The sequence below is a fragment of the Thalassophryne amazonica genome, chromosome 10, assembly GCF_902500255.1.
Source record: "Thalassophryne amazonica chromosome 10, fThaAma1.1, whole genome shotgun sequence".
NCBI classification, from domain to species: Eukaryota; Metazoa; Chordata; class Actinopteri; order Batrachoidiformes; family Batrachoididae; genus Thalassophryne; species Thalassophryne amazonica.
The window spans coordinates 90,979,175-91,005,807 of NC_047112.1; the positions used below are offsets into that span (position 1 = coordinate 90,979,175).

The following is a 26,633-nucleotide window of genomic DNA, read 5'->3' on the forward strand; positions in this document are numbered from 1 at the left end:
AGACCACAGGAAACACTTTTATTCAGGTTAAACCAATGTGTATATGCATCTTGAACATAATTTTACACATGGCCAAAGCCTGTCAAATATTGACATCACAGCATCAGCCTGTAAATTAAAAAAAAACAGAAAACATATTCCAAGTGTACAGTGACCCTTCTCACCTGCAGTATATATGCTCAAAACAAACTCATAAGCTAAATAAATAAGAAAAATGGTAAATGAATCCTGACATACTACACGGCCATACTCAGGCTTCTGTGCTGCTACACTGTAGCTTCGTATTCACTTCTGTCTCATTATAAACACCGCAGACTTGTTCACTCACTGTCATGTGACTGCAACATGAGAAAGAGCCAAGATCAACAGGGCTGAAGACACCGAGCCAATTTATAGTGTGGTGCGATATGTAATTCCGTAGGATTTTTGTGCCAAAATTGATTTTTTTGTTGATTTGACTTGGTTAGTGGTCCAGTTAACTGAAAATAATGGGGTACAATTTTTCTGACCCCTGTAACACCCCTCTATGGGGGTCATTCTGCCCGGGTGGCCCTCAAACAGTATAAAGCGTATCTTCCTCAATTCTAGACCAATTTTCACAATCTTATAGTCCTTTTTTTAATTTGTAAGGGTGCTAAATACATAAATAATACACCCTGCATGCAATAAATCAAGCTTTGTTGCTTTTCTGTATTTTGGGGGGCTGGGTCTCCTAAGGGCCCCAAAATTAATCTATGGGGTTATGAGGGTACTCAACATAATAATGATACACCCTGGATAACATGAAAAATATTGATTTCATTTTTGGTTATCTCCCTTCGCAAGATATCAGCTGTCACTCTCAGTTTTGCAACTGTGTCAAGTGAATCTAGGTGGACATCAATAGCTTTGCTAACACCCTTCAGGGTAATAAGTTTGTCAGGCTCATTCTTACGCAGTGATTTGACAAACTGGAAATTTGGCAGACGCTCAGTGATTAACCTTTTCAGGTGTTTTCTGTAGTTTTCATCACCCTTGACCTCTATCTGATATCTTTTCAAGAGCGAGATGTAGGCCTCATTCACCTCAGCCATATTTATTGTGTCACAATCATCCACAACTGTATTTTGAATGAACATGAGTAACTCTTCATCACAAAGAGATTGGATCAGAGGCACATTGCTGTGGCCCTCAGAAAGACGGGTTCTCTGTGCTGACCGTAAGCAGTTTCTGTGATAGAACTTTTCTTGAGCAGCTGCATCACCAGCATCAAACAGATCAGAAACACAAGTTCGGACATGATCATCACGTGTTCAACTTTATCTGAAGCAATGTTTCACCCATTCTATCAGTAAAAACCTGATGCAAAGACTCTTTGGCCTCAGATGCACAGAAAGAACATGAAGAGTACAGACACACCTCTGCTTTAGATAGACTTTTTGGACAGTTTGGAGCATTTGAACATGAGGGGCGACCTAGAGCAGGAAAGAAACCTATGGGGGAGTTAGATCTATCACGCTTTTTAGCACCCTCCCTGAGTTTTTTAATTACACATTTATTCACAAGGGGTTTACGGCATTCACTGTGATATAAGTCTTTTCTTTTTGACTGTTCCAAACTTGATAAGCTCTGTGAGGTTTTGAATGCTGGTATCCCCAAGGCTTAGTCTTTCTTTACAACAGTCCAGGAGTTCTTCAACCATCTGTGGATTACAAACAAGTCTTTTGGATGATGTTTCACCCTCATTGCAGATGATACAAGCACTCATTTTGCAGACACAGCTTCAAGGATACTCACTTCACCGTTATGCATAATCTACAACACACACAAATATAAATATATTTTAATACAGTTACCTATAGATGTTATTCTGATAATGTGTGGTGTCTTATTCTAACTTATTCTATGTTATCTTGTGTAAACTAATTGTTAATCAGAAAACATTTACCTTATTTACTTATATAACGTGTTATTGTTACAGTATATAAAAATAAATATTACTTAACTGGTCATGAAACCAAATGTTAACACTGAAATTATTCCCTTAAAAACCACAGCATCTCCAAAGATTCCTGTCTGTCCAAAACTGACTGTGGTCACTGAAAAATTTATGAGTAACATGTAGTTGATAAAACTGGTAAATTGTAACAAATCCTTATTCCATTAATAATATAAAGACTTAAATATCAGTCTGTGCTGAGTCTGCAATTTATAAAAAAAAGTTTTATATGAAGTTAGCAACAATGAAAACCCATAAAAGACTAAAGTTTAATAGAAGTGACTAAAAACTAGTAATTTAGGTTTTTTTTGCATCCTCGGCAAACAAGTCCCTCCAAAAGGGGGTTATGGGGGTCAGAAAAATTGTACCCCGCTATTTTCAGTCAACTGGACCCCTACCCAAGTCAAATCAGCAAAAAAAAATCAATTTTGTCACAAAAATCCTACAGGAGCCCTTTTTATGACATATCACACCACACTATTACGCTGCATTCAAAACAAAAATCAGAAAAAAATAAGACGACAGGTTGAGAAACTAGGTCCAAATTAAAAGTAGAAAACTAATAGAAATAAGCATTTTGGCTGTTGGAAATTGTATCACAACATAGTTTTTCCCACCAGAGGGTGGTCTGTTGGACAAAACATTATTTTGTATGCCCCCCCCCCCCCCCCCCCCCGGTCACATTAGCTACAAGAGAGAGTTTGAGTTTGCTAATTATGTATACATCAGCAGCTATATCTGCATTATAAATTGTTTATGCCTTAATATCGTATCGCTTACCCCCACAATAAAAAAAATAAAAATAAAAAAAACTGTATTGGTCAGCCTCTAGACCAACTGTTCTGATGTCACTCTAATTAGCTGGGTCTGCAGAAGTGAATACCGTCAGCCAACAGCGGTTACAGTTACAGTCTATTTGTGGGGAAGTGGGGGGTAGACAATACTGTGCAAAGGTTAAATTTAATCTACTGAGAACCTTTAAAAATTAAGATCCAGCTAAAGATTAAAAAAAGGCACTTCACTAAATTTTATACAACTTTACCTATAGTTCTGCAATTTCGATATTTTTATAAAAATTCTACAAAGGTACCTATAATTTATGCAGTGCTGTCTGGCGTCACCAGTGATGCTCGTTAGCGATCTACAGCACGTGCGCTGTATTTCATTCTGTACGTCTCTGTACCTAGTAAACTAGCAGAAGTTTCACAAACTGGGCTATGGATGAACTTTTAGAGTTTTTAGTCTGAAAAAAAATGTAGCATTTGTGACCCGCCTCCAACCTAATCATTCATGTGTTCATTGTCTGCATTGTTAAACTGGAAAGAAAAGCCACAGGAACCATGTTTTCAGTGAAGTCACTATGTCAACATGCCGGCTGCACAATCAGCCTGTAGCTTTTCATGTCTATGCCAAAACTTCATTCCTACATATCAGAAGTTAAACATTTGAGGACATTGTTTCTGACATGAATTAGAGCACATTAATCCTGCCCACCCCCCCAACCACAAACAAAGTGGTGGTGGTTCCATTTTGATGTTTTTTTTCCCACCATGACAGGAAAGTTGAGAATGAACACAAAGGACAAGCAAATTAAACAGATTCAAAACACACTAGCATCTGATGACAGTAACTGAATGAAACTGAAACTGGCTTTACTTCACCTTCATAATTAAATATTTTCTAGATTCCACATTAGTCATCCTCAAAGTCAAACATTTCTATTTGCTCACAGGTTGAAGCTACGCTGCTGCAAGCAAGGTGTCGGCCTGATACAGATGTCTGTGACATGCGTGACAGAAATATGTCTCCTGCTTGCTGTGAGCCACGCCCACTGAGCCCATCGGTAATTAGTTTTTTTTTTTTTTTTTTTTTTTTTTTTTTTTTTTGGAGGATGCATCACCTGAGTGGTTCCAAGGCATTTTTATCTATAACTTATTCAGGTCAGAGACACCTGGTGACATACCAGTCGGCTGAAAACGTGCACAGTACAACATGATCCCTTTAAGACAAAAATCAACAATTCAGGAAAAAAAAAAAAAAAAAGGGGGGGCAAAAACATTTATAAACTGACAGAAGTAATTGCTTAGCGTCAGATTCTGAGTCAATAAAACTAATACGGACGGTTACACAGCAGCGACCACTAACAAACCAGTCACAGATCCCTCTCTCAGTGAGCACGGCTTCCAACGTCTGAAAAATCTAACTTGTATTGTTTATGAACGTGTGGACCACATTCTCAGTCCTGCAGTCCTCAGTTCCAGGAGGTTCCAACAAAAGGGATCAATCTGCAGGTGAATCCTTCTTAAAAAAAACAAAAACCCAACAACATACTAGTGAATCAGATCCTTGGAGAGGGAGCAGGATCTCAAGACTCATTTCATACTGGACATATGAACAAAGTACAGTTTGTACACACAAACTTCAAAAAGGTTTTACACATCCATACAGACTCAAGTGGTAAGTCTCGGATCCAATTAAAATCCTTCTTCTGGTTTGAAGAAAAGGGCAGAGAAGGCAAAGGCCAGGAAAACAATCCCTCCAATGATTGTAACTGTGGAAGCACAATGACAAATTAAATAAGCAAACAATAAAAAAAATAAAAAGGTGTGTCAATTATGTCTGTACACAGTGAACATGTGGAAGACAAACAACCAGTGCAGGTGTGTGCTACTTTTAAAGTATCACAGCAACACAGAAATCTACTTATTTCACAAAGTACAAACACACATTTGAAGACTGGACTGTTGAGAATAAAGCGTGTGAAACATTTAATGAACCAAACATTATCTCACCTGATCTTACAGATATTTTTTGGGCAATCATTCTTCCTCCTATAACAGCCAATCCTGTACACAGACAATGTCCAAGGGTACCACCCACTGCCACCCCAAAAGGATCCTGGGAATTCAAAATAAACAGCATCTTACCATAAAACCTAGAAGGTACTTAGTAGGGTTGAGCCGGATACTCATTTCAGACGAGTATCCATTACGGATAAAGCATTTTTGACGAGCACGATACGAATAAAACTCCTCAATATCTGTGCTTGTACTGAAGGAAAATTGTCATTGGCTGACTGTCTTCACGCTCTGTGATTGGCCAGTCTCACACAGCGCCCACCCCTCCCTACACAGACACGTCTGTCTGCAGCTTCTCACACAGGAACTGATCTGTGTTTGGCTGAATTCTGCCTCACATTGCTCTGTCAGTACTCTAAGTTTTCTTCAGCTCGCCTCTTTTTCAGTTTGTCTGATATTTAAAATGACTTGGTGAGCTTGTTTCGTATGTTACGCGGCGTTTTTGAAAGGACAGAGCTGAAAACGGCTCGTGTCGCATCGGTCACTGCCTCCCCTCTGGTCTGTTTTTTATTTATTTATTTTTTAACCGTTTGTTTGCTCTTCATTTTGTTGGTGATATAAAGTCAGTTGGAAAGGTTTGCTTGTACTGAACTCGGTACTTTTGAGAAAAATACAGTGAACAAGGCTGACATATTTCCCTGTTTGTCATCACTGGATGTTTGCATGAATCACCAAGTTCACACAGATCATTAAAAAAATAAACCATCTTACACACATATAGCTGAACACACAAAGTAGCCTATATTCATATTTTCATTGAATATGGCTGCATGCGATATCTGACGCTTTCTCACTGCAGTTAAAAAAAAATAAACTGGTCAGTCGAACAACCTCTCTCCCTCTCACACAGTCACACACACACACCTTAATCAATATTGTTTAACTTTGTGTGGGAAAAAATGCCAAGAACGTTAGGTAGCAAAAATAAATAATTGAAAAAAATCTGATCATAAAATTTAAAAAGGAAGCCGTGTTGAGTATCACAAGTAGTTCATAATTTCCTACTACACTGAATGTCAATTCTGAGGCTGTTCTGTTATTCATTCATACACTTAAGAATATTCATGTTGAGTTCTGTAAATAGTCCTCTTACTTTTGTGATCAAAATCATTGATTTGAATCTCAATTTTGAGGCAATTCTGTAAATACTTTTCAAATAAACAATAAATATAACAACTTCTGATCAATCCATATCAATTTCAGACATATTTGAGAAGTGAAATGAAGTTTATAGTATTTACAGAAAGTGTACAATAATTAAACTAAACTGGACAGTTGCATAAATTTGGGCACCCTTCTCATTTTTTTGATCTGAATACATTTAGCAGTAATTATTGGAACACAAAATTGGTTTGTAAGCTCACTGACCCTTGACCTCCTTACACAGGTGAATCCAATCATGAGAAAGGGTATTTAAGGTGGCCATTTACAAATGTTTCCCCTCTTTGCATCTAATGAGTGGCAACATGGGAGCCTCTAAACAACTCTCACATGACCTGAACACAAAGACTGTTCAACATCATGGTTTAGGGGAATGATACAAAAAGCTATATCAGAGATTTCAGCTGTCAGTTTCCACTGGGAGGAACATAGTGATGAAATGGAAGACCGCAGGCACAGTACTAGTTAAGGCCCGAAGTGGCAGGCCAAGAAACATCTCATAAGCTGAAGCGAAGGATGGTGAGAAAATCATGGAAGTCATCAGGGGTGCCCAAACCTTTACATACAACTGTATTTCATGTATACTCAGGGTGTACTCTCACGATGCACTCTGGACTAGGCCCAAGGGCAAAGCCAAAGCCCAGTTTGTGTGCTTTGGGCTGTGTGTGGTCCGACTTGGAGAGGTGGTCTGGGGTGCAGTCCAGCTAGGATCTGTCACGGCCGCATGTAGTGTGATCATAACACAGGAGCCTGGAATTTGAACATCAAGTCACAACACGACTGTTCCATTTAACTATTACTACTAATATTTTTACTATGATTTGAATAATACAGACCTAAACCTTATGGAAAAATCCTTTGTTCCGTAATTAATTTGGACGGGGCAGTTCTTTTGTTATTTATTTATGTATTTTAAAAGGGGGGTAGGGTGAAGTCATTATTACCATAGTTCCATCATGTTCGGGCATGGCCCAAGGCACCTAGGCTTAGTGAGAGTACGCCCTTAATATACCAAGAAACAGATTGAGCACCTTTAAACAACAGTGCATAAGACTGAAACCGAAATAGCCTAAATGAAGCAAAAACAAACCTCACGGGCAGCCAGTATAATCGTGGTCAGCTGTGACCGGTCCCCCCACTCTGCAAGGAAGCTGAGCGTGAGCGCCTGGAGGAAAACTGGCGAGATAAAATTGTACCATTTGGTCTGAGGCAGCGGTGTCCCTATCCCCGCCTCCAGGTCTGGTGTCGCATTAATTAGTATGGATCGCTGAATCTGCACAGACAGAGAAAAGCCATGGACTCTATTTACACATACAGATGTGCCCTGCAGCACAAGGATGAAAATTCTCTTTTCAACTTGAGTCAAGTTAATGTCCAGGTGACCCAGTTAGTGCTGATTTGGAGAAATTGGGATTATTGCTATTATTAAATGATTGGTAAACAAACTAAGTCCTATTGTGAATTTCTCCTCTGTGAGATCAATAAAGTTTTATCTTATAGCTCCTGAGGCCCATTGGTGCCAGTGCTCATCTCCAGATTCTCTCAGCTTGAAGCCAATGAGAGTCCGCGACTTGTCCTGTACAGGACACCACTCTGACACAGGTCACTTCCCAGCAAAGGCTGGTACACTGCAAAAACTGATATCTAAGAAAGTAAAGACTTGTTTAAAGAAAAGTTTTGACAACTTTTGTCTAAGTAGAAAAAATAATCTTGTCAAGCATTTTTTTGTCCATAAGAAAAAAACGTATCTCACTCTTACGTTTTTCCAGATAATATCAAGCTGTATTTAACCAGTAACAAGGAAAGGCAATGGATTTCAAATCATCCAAGCAAAGTAACAAGATTGTCTTCCTTATTTCAAGACAGAGGCTAATCCTAAAATTAGAAGTCTGTCTAGTTTTAAGGCACATTTTGATTATTCGGCACCTAGACATTTTGCTAGTTTTGAGAATTCTAATGAAGTAATTTTTTCTTACCCCATTGGCAGAATTTTTTGCCAACTACAAGACAATATGGCTAGATTTTGGATTATTCTGAGGGGGACTGCTTTGGCAGTGTACCCTTTTAAAAAATACAAAAAAAAACACTTAATCTAACCATAATATCTTGTACCACTGTCAAGTAAATAAATTCAACTAAGTTTTCTGGGGGTTAAAAATAAATAAAAATTACAAAAAAACAATATACCAAAACACTGTACCACAGTTTCTTTGGACCCAGTATAAATACACTGTTGTATTTGTGTTCTAGCTCGTGCTTACACAAACTTCCCCAAAATGAGGCAAGAGGTGTCAGCCTGAGGTCCACTTAATCTTTAGTGAAATCATTCATGTGACACTTTAGGTGACTTAAGTAACAACATGAACTGCAAAACAAGGCACTTTGCAGAGTGCAACTGTTATTACTGTATCTTTAATATTCTGGGCATTGGGGGAAGAGTTATTGTGAACTACGGTGCCACACCTACATTTTACACAACTTTTAATAAAGAAGTACCCAAGTCTGTCCTACAGATCACAGGAGCCACTGTGGAAACAGAAGTGCTTAAATGAAATGTTCATTCTGGCAGTGTGTGGCTCCTGCCAACAGTAACGCGATTTTCAGAAGAAGCAACATTGGTAAAACCTTTTTTAAAATCCCAAAGCAATGCGAACCATTTGCTTGTTGTGGCAAACAAATGGTTCTTACACACAGAAAACACAGAGGAACAAAATCTCTACAGCATGTAAACATTTTTGTGTTTATATTTTTAATACTGTAGTCCATTAAGAAACGCTCCTTTCACATCAGAGCCTGTGTGGGCGACCCACAGTCCATCCTTGACAAACAACTGAGCTGGTGGAGGAAACAAGTTAAAACATGTACAAAGAAGTGCAGACAAAGAAAGCAAGTACACTGATGTGTTTTCAGGGAAAGCACAGCCGCACCTTTCTGCAAATAAAAAGTCACATTTATTAGCCTTAATTCCTAAATGGTAAATGCAATATTTTTGTTAAACCATGTGAATCAAAGTTGAACTAGACTGTGTACTGCTTTTTTTTTGACACATTAGCTACAAGAGACAGAGGAAAAGCGAACAGCTACCATTCATTTTCAATCTGAGGGGGCATTTTACCGCGACAAGAGAAATGGTCATGATGGGTTGCTCACTAACAAAATCAAAGATGGTGGAATATGCTCTAAAACAGCTGTATTTCTGAATAAATGTAATATGTCTGGCATTTTTTCCTCTTATATTTTGCAAACGTTGCCAAGAAATAAGCACTTCTAAATCTAACAACGCTGTTTTTGTAACAAGGTAATACACCTGAAGTGATTTACAAGACTTCTAATGGAGATGTTAGTGTGCGATCTAGCCATACAAGAACACACAACCATTGCACTGAAACAAAAATCAAATAAAATGTAGGAAGCAAGCATGTAGGAAAAGCTCACTGACAGCCGTGGGTTTCCCTGATTGTTATGATCCATTGTTAAACATATGCACAATAACAGCATTAAAAACAAGCTGGCCGCAACCCAAGAACAACCATCAAATACGAACTGCTTGTCACCCTCACTTGTGTCCAATCTGATAGTATCAGTACTATCAGAATGGGGGGGGGGGGGGGGGAATCTGGTTAGCAAGAGTTTTAAGTAATTAGGGTACACCATTACCAACTCTGAATGTACCATTCAATCTTTACATACTAGAATTGGTGCAGCATACCAGAAGTGGAATGAACTAAAACACATACTGACTGACAGAAGGATCCAATGTGCAACTAGAGTGAAATTCCTAATCACCTGTATACGATCAAGGTTTTTGTACAGCGTACAAGCATGGGAATTAACTGAGAATGAACTGAACAAGGTTGAAGTCATTTGGCATAGATTCTTAAGAAACATGGTTCAGGGAGGAACGCCGTGGAGGTGTTGACACCCGCTGCCTTCGTGCCAACAGCATTTCTGGCCGTGGGATACTGCGACGCGTCTCTTAAAAACAACATGGAAGAAAGAGAAAATCCGTCCGCCTCCGTCAAATTTTAAATCTGATGTTTGGGCGCATTTTGGCTTCAAAAACAAAGAAGGTAAATAAGAAATCGACATGACAAACGCACTTTTCAGACACTGTAACACGACAATGAAATACTGTGGGAACACAACAAACTTAAAGGCACACATGCGGAGGCGCCATCCAGAAAAACTGCAAGAGCAGCCAGCACCGCAACCAATGATAAGACAAACAACCTTTGATTGCAAACTAGCCCCTTTATCTACACGTGCCAAGAAAATCACCGAGTCGATTGCTGAGTTTATTTGCCAGGATTTACGGCCATACAGCGTGGTAGAGAACAGTGGGTTCAAAAAAATGATAAGCACACTCGAGCCTCGCTATGTGATCCCGAGCCGAAAACAATTCACAGAAGTAATGGTCCCACAGATGTATGAAGAGGAAAAGCTACAAGTTAAAAAATCCCTTGCCTCCGCAGAAAATGTTGCCCTAACATGCGATGGGTGGACTTCGTGAGTCACGGAGTCATACCTCACCATAACATCGCACCACATTGACGAGGGCTGGGAATTAGTTTCCCATGTGTTGCAAACCAGGGCTTTGTTTGAGTCCCACACTGGCACCAACATTGCCCAGGTGCTGAGAGCGGCACTGGAAGAATGGGAGTTAACTAACAAAGACCCTGCAATAGTAACGGACAACGCATCGAATATGACCATCGCTACACAGCTGGCCGAAATGCCACATTTCAGGTGTTTTGCTCACACACTGAATTTGGCATCCCAGCGTGCCCTGAAACTCCCCACTGTCACTAGATTGCTAGGGAGAGTAAGACGGGTGACAACTTTTTTCAGACGCAGCACTGTTGCGTCCCACGTACTGCATGAGAAGCAAACTTTGCTGAACCTCCCTCGCCACAAATTGATTACCGATGTCGCCACTCGCTGGAACAGCGCGCATGACACGCTGGAGCGCTTTTTAGAGCAACAGCCTGCCGTCCACGCTGCACTCCTGTCTGCTGAAATACGCAAGTCTGAGAAGGAAATCTGCACACTCACAGAGTCTGACATAACTGCTGAGGACGTTGTCGCTGCCATGCTGCTATATGCTTAGACTTAGACTGCTGCTGGGGGGGTTCCCATGATGCACTGAGTGTTTCTTTCTCTTTTTGCTCTGTATGCACCACTCTGCATTTAATCATTAGTGATTGATCTCTGCTCCCCTCCACAGCATGTCTTTTTCCTGGTTCTCTCCCTCAGCCCCAACCAGTCCCAGCAGAAGACTGCCCCTCCCTGAACCTGGTTCTGCTGGAGGTTTCTTCCTGTTAAAAGGGAGTTTTTCCTTCCCACTGTTGCCAAGTGCTTGCTCACAGGGGGTCGTTTTGACCGTTGGGGTTTTTCCGTAATTATTGTATTGCCTTGCCTTACAATATAAGGCGCCTTGGGTCAACTGAATGTTGTTATTTGGCGCTATATAAATAAAATTGATTTGATTTGCCATGAAACCTATGAAAGTAGCTACACTCGCAATATCAGAGGAGGCCAGTCCAACGCTATCTATTGTAGCACCACTCCATTCCCAACTCGTCCATGAGCTCCAAGACAATCTGAGTGATTCCACCTTGACGAGGGAACTTAAAACCACAATGTGCCAGGATCTTATCAAGAGATACTTAAACGAAAAGGAGGCTCTGTATAAAGCCTCGGCTCTTGATCCCCGTTTTAAGGCCTTACCTTTCCGAGGACGAGAGGGAAGAGGTCTACAATGGAGTAACTGCAGAAGCTGCCAGGACCAAGTGGGCATTACAGGTAACATTAACAGCAATACAGTTAAAATTTATTTTAAAAATATAAATTTATATCTTCACAGTTTAAAAAGCATAAATAAGTAATAAATAAATATTTATAACTAAATTCATGAATAAATAAATCCATTGTAGGTAAATGCAGTTGTCATTGGAAATGTTATTGTGCAAGATAAAATCATTCACAATTCTGAAGATTGTGTTGATTTACTGTTTTCCAGCAAAGCACAAGTGGACTTCAGGCAGAATTAATGGAGGATGGCAGCCAAAACCCTGACCAAGAAGACATGTCTGCTATATGTTCATCAAAAACATCCAAACGCTGTTCTCTAGCTGACCTACTTGGAGGCAGCTTGGAGCAGGTTAGTTTAAAAATATGTTACAACAACATGCTGAAAGAAATATTCTAAGTGAGTGTCTTGTTTCCTAATTTGAGGATGCTCCACAAACTATACATGCATATGGCATTTAAATTTAATGTAAAGTAATGTAACAAATAATATTATGATGATGATAATTTAATGTACTGAGTAATATAGTATATATATTTTTTATCTTGATTATTGCCTTGTCCTCCCATAATGCAGGTGCTGCAAAGAAATTGAAAACTGCTGAGGACCAGGCAAAAGACGAGATAGCAAGATACAAGGAGGAAGCACCCGTGGCACTTGGTGATAATCCACTTGACTGGTGGAAAGAACATGAGAGCCAGTATCCTTTCCTTTCACGAGTAGCAAAAAAACACCTGTGTATTCCAGGTACTAGTGTCCCCTCGGAGAGAGTTTTTTCTACCGCTGGGGACATAATCACTGCCAAAAGGAGTGTAATTTCCCCTGATCACCTGGACCAGCTTCTATTCCTCAACAAAAACTTAAAAAAGCACTAGGAATACCATTGTATCTGTTGCCTATATATTACTAGTTCATATTACCACTTGTTCATTTGTTTTTTGAGTGGACACTGGACACATGCAATTGATGCATTTCGATGCAATGGATGTTTACAGTCTTTAATTATTTTTTTATTTTTTTTTTATTTTTTTATAGTTTTATAAGTCCTATGCACTTTTTTGTCTCAGTGTGTCCTTTTATGTTTGTGAAATGATATTGTTATAATGGCAGCTACCTCCAAAAGGGGAAATGTCAGATGTTTGAATGTTTTCAATTCACTGGTTTAAAGGACCACTGACTGAGGCCAAGTAAACAGCACTGATAATCCTTATTTTGTTAGTTTTATAAATCCTATGCACTTTTTGTCATTAGTGTGTCCACTTGTTGAAACGGTAATATTTGTTTTAATGGCAACTGCCTCCAAAATCGTTTCAATAAATTCAGTTATGAATTGAGTTGCTCTGAGTTATGTATCAATTGAAGACACTATACAGATCATACACAGCCAGTCAGCCACTGGTAATGGCTGTATTTTTTTTACATTTTCACTGAAGTATGTTGAAAATATCGCAATGCATCGCAATAATTCAAGTATTGTGATGCATCATGATAGAATCGCATCGTGGCATGTGAATCGTGATTCGATTGAATCGTGACTTCTTTGTCAATACCCACCCCTAATGACAACCTCCAGAAACAGGTGCTATTTGATGTTACAGCTCCAAGGAAAGTGTGGAATAGAATGGAGAAACTACTTTGTCAACAACAGGCAAGGAAAATGATGATGGTGAAGACTGACTTCCTGCGACTGCTGAATATACGATTCCAGCAGGAGCACGCCAAGGCAATCGCTGATGCCACAAGAAACGACAATGATGATCGTGTTAGTGTCATGACACTAATATTTTAATGATAATAATAATATTTTCTAATAATATTCTGCTTCAAAAACTGGCCAATCTCAACTTCTCAACAAAAACTCTACAATGGTTCAAATCATATTTAGAAGAGAGAGGGCAATGCGTAGTGATCAATAATGAGACATCTAACATTCTGGAAACAAATACAGGAGTGCCCCAAGGCTCCATTCTTGGGCCTTTGCTCTTCACACTGTACATTAATGATCTACCTGATTCATGTCCAACAGCAGGTTTTCAAATCTATGCTGACGATGCAGTGATTTACGTGAGTGGGAAAACAGTACAGGCTGTTTCAGAGGAACTGTCAAAACATCTGCAAAAGGTAGCTGTGTGGTTTCAGAATGCTCGTCTGTCTTTAAATGTAAAAAAGACTGTCTGTTTGCTTTGCCTCGAGAAACAAGTCCATAACGGAACAACTGAATTTACAGATAAATGGACAAAACATCTTACAGGTCCCAGAGATTAAATATCTGGGCCTGGTTTTAGATTCTCAGCTTAAATTTGAGCGTCACATCAAAAAAGTCTGCAAAGTTGTCAAAGCAAACCTTTTTACATTTAGAATGATCAGGGACCACCTGCCATTCTCTGCTGCGCGCACTTTTATGCATTGCATGATTCTTTCCCCATATAAGTTACTGCATCAGCTCATGGTCACAGGCCACACTCACTACAGTCAGGCCTTTGCAACTGATCTACAAGAGAGCTATGAAAATCTTGGATAAAAAGCCCATCAGATCACATCACTGTGTTAGTATTAAGAATGTAAAAATGTTAACTTTTGAAAATTTTATGAAATATGGTCAGTTAAAATGTGTGTTGTTTAAATGTGTGCACCAACAGGCCCCAATGGTCCTCAGTGACTGTACAGTTCCTCTCAGGTCTGTGGGCTCTAGGACCAGAGGAGCTCAGAGTGGGAACTGTCAAATACCAAGACGGAAAACATCATTTGGTCATTCTGCTTAGTGTGCAGGCTGCTAAAGCCTGGAACTCTCTGCTCACTGATCTGAAGGGAGAGACAAACTGGGTCCTCTTCAAACATAAACTCCAGGACTTTTTAATCAGAGGTCAGAAGTGTGACCATCACTGACTGCTTATTAACTTTGTGTTGTAATGTCTTTTATTGTGTTTCTTTTTTGTTTTATGCAAGACCCATCTAGGGACGGACATTGCGAATTAGCGCTTGCTAAATGTTGTAGTGTTTCTGCGTAGGCTCTCAGTTGTCCAGGTGGTTTCCATAGTAGAGAAGCATGAATCTTCGACTGGACTGGTTTGCTTGACGCGAGGACGTTTCACTTCAAATCACAGAAGCTTCCTCAGTCTTTAAGGTGGAGATGAACTGCAGACTGAGGTCCACTGGTGCCCTCTCTGCGGTGCTGGTATAGCCTTTTGTGTAAAGGTTGCTTAGTTTCACCTATGTAGTGTTCGTTACAGTTTTCCTGACATCTGATAGACCTCAGTCTGCAGTACAGCTCCACCTTAAAGACACTAACCACACGTTTGAGGACGGAAGTTAAAATCCTAGCCAGAGAGAAGAAATGGTTTGAGAGAGGGGTGAAGGAGGCATTCTATGTGAAACAGCTGAAACCCAGCCTTAACCGGGGAGGGGGTCTGAGACACGCTTTGTCCCCTGTTTACAATGGGGTACTCAGATCAAAGCAGTTTCAGTCTTTTGTTCATGGTAATGAGTCATTCATGCCATCAGGAGAGGCATCAGACCCATCGTTAGGAGGGACAACTACCCTGTCATTAGGAGGGTGCTAACTAGAGCACAATAGGTGCTAATCAAAGCAATTGTTTAATCACTAGCCAACAGCAGTCTGCCTCTCGGTAGGAGGCGTCTGGTTAGGTTTAAAACTCCAGCTTTTGTGGCTTCTGTTTGTTGTTCTCGACAAGGGTCAGACAAAAGTCAGACTACCAGAGCAAGAATTTTAGCTGAGGAAGCTTCTGCGATTTGAAGCGAAACGTCCTCGCGTCAAACAACCCAGTCCAGTCAAAGATTCAAGCTTCTCTAATAAAATGTTGTAGTATGTAACATGACTCTTGGAACATACTTGTCCCTATTCAAATAAACCTAAAATAAATAAATAAATAAAATTTTGGAAGGCGAACTCCTTCCATCGACCTCAAAACTTTTATCCCTCATCACCTGCAGTGCTTGAGTTGTACCCACTGATACAAAGCCAGAATCAACAGTACAGAAAGGTCATTAAACCTATAGCTAACATTTCGCTTAAAAAATTGTACCTCTTCATCCTTCTTCTTGATCTCTGCCTGCACCTCCTCCAGCTCATCTTGACCTTCATCTGGGCTCATTTTCAGTCCCTCTCTCAGCATGCGTACACCAAAGATGGCGAACAAAGCGGTGGACACATAGTAAGTGTAGATTCTAGGGATGATGGTGGTGGCGTATCCAAACAGCACTGAAGGATGAGGACAGTGAGAGTCACTTAGGAGTTGCATAGGTTTATATTAATTCCATACAAAAACAAAATATCCAATTTGACTAACCAGAGAGACATGTCATGAGACCCAGGGCCAACATAGCACCTGCCAGTACGGTGAGACGGCTGTAACGCATGGCCATGATGGCTGCAATGAAGAACGTCTTGTCTCCCAACTCTGAGACAATGATGACTGAGATAGAAGCCACAAAGGCATGGATGAACCCCATGTTACCTTTGATAGACCCATGGTCATTAACTACTGGACCTACTGGATGAGAAACTGAGACTTTCTGCAAAAGAAAAAAGTGACAGTCATAACGCAATACTTGGATACACAAAAGGACAACATTAAATCAGTGTGACCAAAACCAGACTGACAGAAAATACTGTGCAAAAATTAACACATACTGTGCGGCTCTAGTCATGTGGGTCTGCAGCCTGTAATACCATCAGGTTGGTTCTCCTCCATATTATGTGTCATGTTCCAAAATATGTAATACATGATAAATGGCTGTACTTTCTTCATTTTAGCTTTTTATTGTCCCGTCAGATTATCGGTTGTGTCTGTAATGCTTGTAAGTCTGATCATACAGAGAATGAATGTTATAAATGGATATAATAGATATAATTTTTTGTTCAGACATCAAGTATCTGAAGTTAAAAAGACAGCACTTCTATGAAATTTCAGATGAACATTTTTTTTTTTCAAATTGCCCAAAGTATTGTATTTTTGATTCAGTTTAGTAATTTTGATATGAGGGGCTACTGAGAAGTTCTGAGCCTGAGCCTGACCCAGAAAAAGCAGGATGTTTATCTTTTGCATTCTAAGAAACCAACATTTTCAAACATTACATCCAACGAGTCAAAACTTCACACATTCTCGAGAAATGCACAACTGATTTTGTCCCTCACACAGAAAGGGTAAACTCAGTACATAACAAACTTCTCATTTTTTTGCGCATGGGCAGATAGCGAATATATACAAACCTGGTAGGGTGTAATCTCAATACACGACAATGGTTACGTCATATGCCAACTACTCAAATATCAGTTTCTAAAACCCCTTTCACACCGGGGGTGCTCCCAGTTGCGCCGTGTACCATTATGACAACGCCGCGTGGAAGCAACTCAGTGCCGAGACGATGCAGCTCGGCGCCACAACAACGCGAGGGGCGCAAAGGAGGAAGCAAGTCGGGTGCCGAAAAATTAAACCTGTTTAATTTTTTTGGCGTCCTGTGCTCGATGCAGAAAGAAGTGGTTCCAGCGCAAGTCGGGGCAAAGAGGCGTTACCCGGCGTGACTCAGAAGCCAATTTATGATTCCTGCTGTGTTCCATTGTTCCCGCAATATAAATCACGCAGGATTGTTTTTATACCGTGTACTCAATGCAGTAAAAACTATGAGCTAAACAAAAAAACAAACACCACAGAAAAAAAAAAATGCTGATTGCAGCTCAGCTCCTTCTCTGTGTGGAGCTGTCTGGTGAAGAGAGGCACTGTGAGGCAGCAGCTTCTTCTCTCACAAATGTGTTTAAATAAAATCCGTAAAAGTCCTGCTCACAGACTGATTGCCAGAAATATCCAGTAACAAGTCCGGACATCTCTAGTCCACTCATGGACGTTCGTTCACGCGCGCGCATGTGAACAATTAAAAAAAAAAAGTCTGGCTGCAGGCATTAGTTCCTTGTTCTCTGCTCAAACTCACATCACAGCAAAAAAAAAAAAAGGACAAAAAAAAAAAAAAGGACAGAAGTCCTCCTCACAGACTGATTTCCAGAGACAGGACATGTCAACATCAAGTAGAACTCCAGACATCTCCACATTTGCTTTTACGAACGGTTCGTTCGTGCGCGCACATCTCGCGGTCAAAGGAGGAAAAGATAAACTATAGAACTCAGAGCGCAGCCCTGCAGCTCTGCACAATAACAAAGATAAAGTAGAAGAGAAGTCAGAGTGCACAGTCTGCAGCCAAACTGTGTCCTTTGACTTCTCTGTGCAGAGAACCTGCAGGCTGCGTTCTCACCTCCTCTCTGCCCCCTGCTCCGCACACCTGACGCAGATATTCCTGCATCATCACGACACCACAGGAAGCAACTGGGAGCAGCCCCGGTGTGAAAGGGGCTTAACCCTACTGGTTGATCTGGATATTTGTCAACTGCCTCCTGTACAGCTTTGACAAAGTTATGTCCAGCTTTACCTAGACTTCTTGGCTCGGAAGCTCCTGATAACTGCTACTTTCTTGCCTGTACTGGATAATGGTGACGTTGTGTATATGCATGCTTCAGTCAGTTGTCTACAGTCCTTCACTCCGGTGTACCATTGTGCTCTGAGATTCATCATTATATAACGGCTGAGTGGATTCTTGTCATTTGATTGGTGCTTTGTATGTCAAAAGACATGGATTAATTCATCCCATTTGTGTTGCACTGCATTCAGAGTGCGGCTTGGTTCCATTTAGAATGCAAATTTGGTTCTATACTTTTGGTACCATTGCACTCTCACGTGCACGCTCGCACATGTGATCACGCATACACACCAAAATGGCTGTGTGTTATTTGTAAATTGCTTGTAGGGATGTCCCGATCCGATCATGTGATCGGAAATCGGGCCCGATCGTGGTTTCAGACTTGATCGAAATCGGACGTTGCATCCCGATCAGGAATCCGATATAGATTTTATCCTCATTATTTTGATCAGCGCTATTTCAAGCTCATTATTGTAGATTAATGGGCCTTTCACACATTGGAAGCGTCAGAGGCGTGAGACGCGTTGCTTTTTAGAGGCGTCAGAAGCGTCTCTTTAGCTTGGCTTTTGACGCGAGCGTGCATTGCCATTTGTCGGCAGGCTGACGCGGTCAAAGTTCAACCCAATCTTTTTTTTTTAACTGAACAAAAGAAAAAACATAAGTTCAACCAGACATTCTCGCACATGCGTGCGGCTGAAACCGATTCCAGAGGAGAAAAGGGAACAAGAGTTGCGCAGTGAATTTGGGAAGAAGAGATGAATTGTAACCGGACAGAGGTGGGGGGAGTTACATGCGCAAAGTTTCTTTCGCAGAACTGCTGGTGTGTTTATGCGCTCAGCCTGACGCCTCGATGGAATGACAAGAGCATGATGGGCACTTTCCCACCGAAACTCCTGCTCAGTCATCCTTCCGTGCGCAGCAGGACCCGGTGCTGACCAAGTCCTCAGGATGACGAACTGTCATCTGATTAACAAAAAGAAAAAAAAAAAAAACAACAAAATGTCCTGTGATCGTTTGTCTGCAAAACGGTGCGAGAGATGGTGTGCGCATGAGCGACATGCACACTCGTCACATTTAGGAGCGCGTCTTAAAGAGCTTCCATCTCCATTCACGTTCACTGCGCTGATCTGAACTTGTTGAACACTGATAAAGCATCAGAGGGGTACACTGAGGACTGTGAGGATGCAAATGTAAGTTGTTTTTTTTTTTTTTTTCCTTTTACTTTTCAAGTTGACTTTTGAACTTTCAACGCTCTGAGCTGTGACGTAGCTTCTCGCTGCCCAATAAGAACGACGCGTCGGGCCAAAACACGGAAGACTAGTGGCAGAAACCACTGATCTGTACAAATGGAAAATGGACTGCATTTATATAGTGCTTTTCCATCTGCATCAGACGCTCAAAGCGCTTTACAATTATGCCTCACATTCAGCCTGATGTCAGGGTGCTGCCATACAAGGCGCTCACTACACACTGGGAGCAACAGGGGATTAAAGACCTTGCCCAAGGGCCCGTAGGGCATTTCCATGTGACTCACGTTACATTTTTTTGGTAAATTAGAAAGTATTTTTTCTGTGCAACTCACACATAAATACATTTTTAAACAATTAATTGCATGCATGGGTCAGCTGGTACAAGGTATGAAATAGTATCAAAAAAGTAAGACCAAATCTTTAATAAGTCTTTTAATTACTATTAATTACAGCGTGACTTGCGTTACACAAAAAGGAAAGGACAAAAAACTTAACTATTTTTAAAAGTCTCTTTCAACTGAAAATAACTGGAACATAGAAATACCAGTAATGTAATTGTAACACAAGAGGCTCTTATGTTATAAAGGAAAAGAAAATATTTTGCCCCAAATATTCTTGGGCTCTTGCATAATCATCGTGACTCGCGTTACTGTGACACGCGTTACATTTTTCCTCAAAGTGGAAAAGTACAATTATGTCACCAGATGTAAAGCATTTTTTATTTAAAAGTAATCTATGACTGAAGATATTTCTTGGGGACTCCATTTTTTTTTTTTTTTTAAGTACACTGAAGTAAACATTAACCCTTTGTTTTCTTAATTTAGTGTACATGGATAACCTACTATCTAATACATGTACAAGTATATTGGCATACCATACCTTTCTATAGTACTGACTACTGAGGTAAACTCTCATTCCAATTGCAAGAGATCACTTGGATTCAAAAATCAGGAAAACCAAAGTGACCACGGTTGTTAACAGCAAAAGGTGGTTGCAGCCTTTTCACTAGTTTGTCGCTGGTGTAAAACATCTCATCTGGTTTATCAGGCCATTTCCAAAACTTGCCAGCTGGTATCATTACAGAAACTTGGTATTCATCCTTTTCAATACTTTGGACCTCCCCTGGGTAGATCTTCCCATCATATACTACACCGAACCAGTCACCCACCAAGGCACTAGAATCAGTGGCCTTGTTTTAATTCTCAATCTATTTCACTATTTAAAATCACTATGTGAAACTTAATCATGTGTGCTTAGAATGTTCAGAGAAACACAGAGGCAGTCTCAATCTGCTGGCAATTTCCTTTAAGATGCATACCTACTTTTCCATGTAGATAATGCATGTAATGAAGATTCAGTCATACACATACATGTAGGCCTTGCTAAATAACAGCTCTTTGTTTACCTTAATTTTCTTAACTTTTGTGCAAATTAAATGTCTACATAGTTCCGCAGTATTCAAAAGTCAAATGATAATGTAAAATACATTTTTTAACTTACCCGATTTTCAATATTAAGTCAGATGAAAATTTCTTTTGTTTTTATTTATGAGGTGTGGCATCAGCACAAACAGGAAAGTGAAATGAATTGTGGGTAAAAGAAAGTGCTTCCATCTGTACTTAAACTTAGAAACTACCAAAGAGAAGAAATTGAAACAATTTAAAAAGAAATCATGAAGTTTAAACATTGTGACTCGCGTTACTTGATCCCATTTTGTAGGGGTGTCGGAAGAAATCGATTCACGTCTGAATCGCGATTCTTATTACGATTCTGAATCGATCCAAAATGTCCAAGAATCGATTTTTAAAAAGCATTTTATTAAACATTTCCTTGCTTACTCGCTGCATGTACTGTTTGTCAGGCAACGGCTTCCGTACTACAGCATCTCCGCGAGGGGCGGGGGGTCCAGCGTGCTTCAAACATTCGTGAGCTGAAGCTTAGCATGGTGGATGAAGAGCTAATTCAGCCAGCACCGTCTTTGCTGAAGGCAAATGTTTGGGTGCATTTTGGATTTTTATTATTTGCTGTGTATGAAGGAGCTTGACATGAGTTATGCAGTGTGCAAAATCTGCAAAATGAAAGTTAAGTACTTCGGAAACACTTCAAATCCGCAAGCCCACATGCTACGTCATCACCCGGAGCTAAAAGGAGCGGAACAGCGGTCTCTGCCGACTACTGACCAGCGCTTCGCTAAACTGCCAGTCAACTCTGAACGAGCAAAGCAGATAAGTAAATTTACATCTTTAGAATCACTTGATTAACCTTGTAAAGCTGCATTTTCTTAAACATAAACATTTTTTAAGTAATATAACTATTTCTCAGAGCTCTTTGAATCGAAAATCGATTCTGAATCGAATCGTCACCCCAAGAATCGGAATCGAATTGAATCGTGAGTTGTACGATTCACATCCCTACCATTTTGTGACTCGCCTTACATGTGACTCGCGTTACACATATTCAGTGCTCAATAATTTATCTTAAATGGAAACACCAGGCCTGCTACTGGTTTCCCAATAACCATTGAGGGCTAGAGATGCAAATATATCACTGTCAGTTTACTGCTAGTATAGAATTATTTTTTTGTGAGAAAAATTGTACTTTTTTGTGACTCAGGTTACATAACATTTAATACCAAGTGAGGAAGGCTGTCAAAGAAAAAGTAGATGCTAGAACAAAACTTCACCACTGAAAATATTTAGAAGAAGACCTACTTAAATAGACATAATAGTGAAACTTTGGAGATTTCTTTAAAAATAATCCTTCAGAGGAGAAAAAAAATGCTATCTAAAATTATAAAAAATAAAACAAATGCAGTTATTTAATTCTTGAAATTTACATGAAGAAAACACCTAACAACCAAAAGTATTTTGTTTCCTGAAAGAACAACTTATTTTATATGAAAAATACTGAAAATGAAAGGGAAACACTATAAAAAAAACTTTTGCCTAATTTTCCCATTCAGCATGGAAATGCCCCTTAGTGATTTTCCAGTCAGGCGGGGATTTGAACCACAGATCAGTGCAGAAACCACGTGTCTGAAGAAAAATCCTTGGAAATGTTTTTTTGTTGTTGTTTGTTACCTCAACATTTCTGATTACTGTTTAAAAAAGTTTAGAACACTTGTAATTAAAACAGCTAAATAAATAAATGGTTCTTTAGAAACCTTTCATCTATAAATTAAAACCACCTGTTATTTCAGATTAGATAATTTCTTGTTTAACATACAGAACCTTGGACATTTATTTTTAGACAAATAAAATAACATGGAAATTTGTGTATTTTTTAAGTCTGGTAGATTATTACTTGATTGTTCAAGCTACCTCAAGGAGAAGTGCACTGTTTAAGTAATAAATAATAAAATAAGGTGATTCAAATGAAATTATATATTTAGAATTTGTTCATTGTTCATTCAGTTTTTTTAAAGTATTGGATCAGGACTCGGTATCGGCAGATACTCAAAATCAGATGACTCGGAATCGGATCGGGGCCAAAAAAACCTGATAGGGACATCCCAAATTGCTTGTATTTTATTTATTTTAATGGTTATCTTGATTATGTTAATTTGTTTTTTATGACATGTGCTACTACGTTTCTTGGCCAGATCACTCTTGTAACAGGTTTCGATCTCAATGGGCTTTTTTTTTTAACCTAGTTAAATAAAGGGTGATGATGATGATAATAATAATAATAATAATAATAATAACCTCGCAATCTTAGTGGTTTCTTATTGGATACCGTACAATGTTGATGCTGTACAGAATTGGGACCATTTGCGTTTGGAATTTGAACAATTAGACTCCATAAAAAAGTAGTTTATCATCCACGCCTGCATGCCGAAATCAGCCTGCATCAAATTTTTATGATTATTTTTTAACTTTTGGCAAATTTCACTAACGGCAGTACAGCTGATGCAAGAATCAGCGCATCTGCTAGGTGTTGAATATGCTTTGGCCGAAGACGGACAATGTTTACTGAGCCAGTGTCAGGGTCTCAGCACTCCCCTAGTCTGAGCAATCCTCTACTGCACATGCCTGAACCCGGTGTCGCAGTATGATCGGTCCCCCTGCCTTCACTGCACATGCGTTATGTCGGAGTTTTAGCTGTGATTAACAGATTATTGCCTCGTTTATGCTTAAGACAGACTTTAGAATGATTTGATAAGTTTTACTTTATCATCTGACTCAGAGAATCGGTCTCAGAGGCGCTGGTGTCACGCTTTTATCGGTCCCCCATTTTTATTATGAAATAACTTTGAATTTATGTGGAAATGATTGTTGTACACAAGCTTCAGAGATCTGTGGCTGAGACAGATGATGACTGGAGTGCAGTTTTAAGCAGAAACGAGGCGATAAAGGGCGAATGGCTTTTGACATTCTGAAATGACTCATATGCAGTGAAGGCAGGGGGACCAATCAAAAGGGGGAAGTTCAGTCTGCGTCTCACTCACACACAGTATGCATGTTTATCAAGTTGCTAGCATGCAGTACAGACTGTATTCAACATGGAAACAAGATTTATTTTAAATACAGCTGATATCTTCAGTTCCTCACTTGGCATGCAAGTGCTGTATGTAGTTTTTCAGGTTTGAAATGACTCATGCACCTGAAGAAAGAAAGAAAAGAAAAAAAAACGCCTACCCTCATCACTTTTTTTCCTGATGTCAAGGATGACAAACTTTTTTTTCTTTTTTAAATGGGGCCTTAACAGGCATAGCTTCAAAGTGACGCTGGACCTACTCCAAAGACAGAAAATTAACCACCGACAATAATTCATTCAAAAATAATTATAACTGCCAGATTTTGTCTGGAAGTTTGTAGCTCGGAGAACTACTTTTCATTCAAACTCAAGACAATAAAAATGAATGTGTTGAAACGAAGACAGAAGCCTTTTTGAGACTTGACACTTAAAATCATATCGATTAACCCCAACTCTTGCAAATTCGTATTTGAAGCAGCACAGCCTGCTCTCCCGTAAGAGATTTTCTTACATTACAGACGATCACATTTGTGTAGAAATGTCATATTTTATTAACTTCGCATGTTTTTCTGAGTGGCACTTGAAACCTGATAGCCTGTTAGCATGCGCGCGCGCAGCGAGCCACAAACAAACGGGGAAAAAAAAAACCCGACACAACGTCTGCATGACACATACTGTCCTCAGAAAATAATTTAAATGAATGTTCGTACCTCTTCAGGAGCCTGGACAGAGATTTGTTCTTCTGGAACAGCAGTAACCTGGACGATCGACAGGACAAGGACAGCAAGCGGAAAGCAGACGGACAGCATAGTTCTTCCATGGCCTCCGCCGACCGCGACAGGCATTATTGCTGTCTGAAGTCAAACCAAACACGGTCTCCCTGCCAACTCGTCCTCGCTCAATCACTTCATGTCACCGGCTGCTAACAGAGCTAACTTCATATTAGCAACGAGAGCGCTTTGAGACAAGAAATTCGCAGAAACGCGTCACTCTTCGTTTTCTTGTCGAGTTTATTGGCGGGTTGCAAACCGGCACGGCGCATTACCGCCCCCAACTGTTTGGGAGTGGAGCATTAATGGAGTCTGACGTATGGAAGTGGAGAGATAAGGGGAAGAAGAAAAAGAACAAAAAGGTGGTGGTGGGGGGAATTGCACTGTACCACAGTCTATTGAATAATCCTCTTCCCGTTAAATATGCAATTACATACCTCCAAGCAGGTGGTGTAGGTGTAGAAAAATAAAATAATCCCTGAAGTTGTTAAACTGGTCTGTCCTAGTGCTCTCAAACACTGACCCGTTTCATGTTTTCCAATGATGTTGGCAGGATGATTTAAACCTGTGTGACCTATACATAGTAATGTGATAACTTCTTCCCTGCAACTCCATTTCCGGTCTCCTCAATACAACCTGCCTCTGAATTTTATGTAAAAACCGACCTTTATAGATTCCCTGTCCCATAGCTTTTGCCTTGTTTTGTTCATTTCTGTCTTGTTTTGACTTCAGATTTACTAAGTGTAATGTTGATCTGATTTCAGAGCTGCTTTAGCCAGCTGATTTACTTCATTGCCCTCAATCTGACACATTCTGTTGTAATTTAAATAAGTTTTGAAGAATCTCAGTGATCAGGTCTGGCCTGCAAACTGATTTGCCATTTGAAATGCTGAGTAATGCTGCCACTGAATTTGAGCAGATGACATGGTGACTCAACTTCTTTTTTTGTCATCTTTATTGACAGATTTGAGAGAAACCAAAAGTTACACAAAAACGTATAGAGGTTAAATACACCACAGCAAAAACAACATACTCAGGAACAGATTAATTCAAAATAAAGATCAAGACTAGGGAGAATTATACATAAAACAGATAAAAAACAAATCTAAATCTAAAAAACAACAACAAAAAAACAAAACAAAAACATCAAACTTTCCAAAAGTATACATAATGTATACTCATGTATACATGGCCCCTCAAAAGACTGACGTGGCATTTTGCATGATGTAAGCAAAAAACAAGCATCCTCAGTCAGTATGCATCGTCCTTAATATTTTCCAGTAAATATTTTAGGATGGGCTGAAGACTAACACAAGAAGAAAAATAAATAAATACGCAGTCTCTTAGAAATTATAACTTATGATATTATAATTATAACTTATAATGCCACTATAAGTTAGACATGCAGACTATAATGTATAAAATGACTAATGGTTAAAATGTACACAAAATACATAAAAGCAACCATTGAGAAATAGTTGACAACACTTGATACATTGTACTTTTGTTACATTATACCGCCATCCAGTGATTAATTTCTCTCAAAGCAAAAAACACAACAGTCTTGGGTACACACTTCAGATTGGAGAAATTGAATGTTGCGACTATTGTCTGTTGCACACAGCTTCAGGGTGGGACAGAACAGTTGTTTTGGTGGTTTCCCTCACCAGTGTCCTTTTGCACAATCAGTTTTTGAGAACTTCCTACTTTAGAATTACCACACAGCCCCATATTACTTGTACTTCTTAATTATTGATGCAAATCAAGTCCAAGACAATCTATTACTGCACTGCACTATTACTGCACTGATGCCTGAGCTGGCCCAGACCCAGGGTAGACTAAAGC

General features: G+C 39.7%; 1 protein-coding gene across 1 annotated transcript; it reads right to left on the bottom strand.

The window, feature by feature from the left end:
- On the bottom strand, window positions 1–25,030 carry tmem165 (transmembrane protein 165). Its single transcript, XM_034180504.1, has 6 exons — window positions 24,729–25,030; window positions 16,114–16,339; window positions 15,850–16,025; window positions 7,088–7,270; window positions 4,771–4,876; window positions 1–4,529 (listed from the first exon to the last, which is right to left on the bottom strand). Exons 1-6 carry the CDS (start codon window positions 24,861–24,863, stop codon window positions 4,453–4,455), a joined length of 903 nt encoding a protein of 300 aa, XP_034036395.1. The 5' UTR covers window positions 24,864–25,030; the 3' UTR covers window positions 1–4,452.
- Between the last annotated feature and the right edge of the window lie 1,603 nt (window positions 25,031–26,633).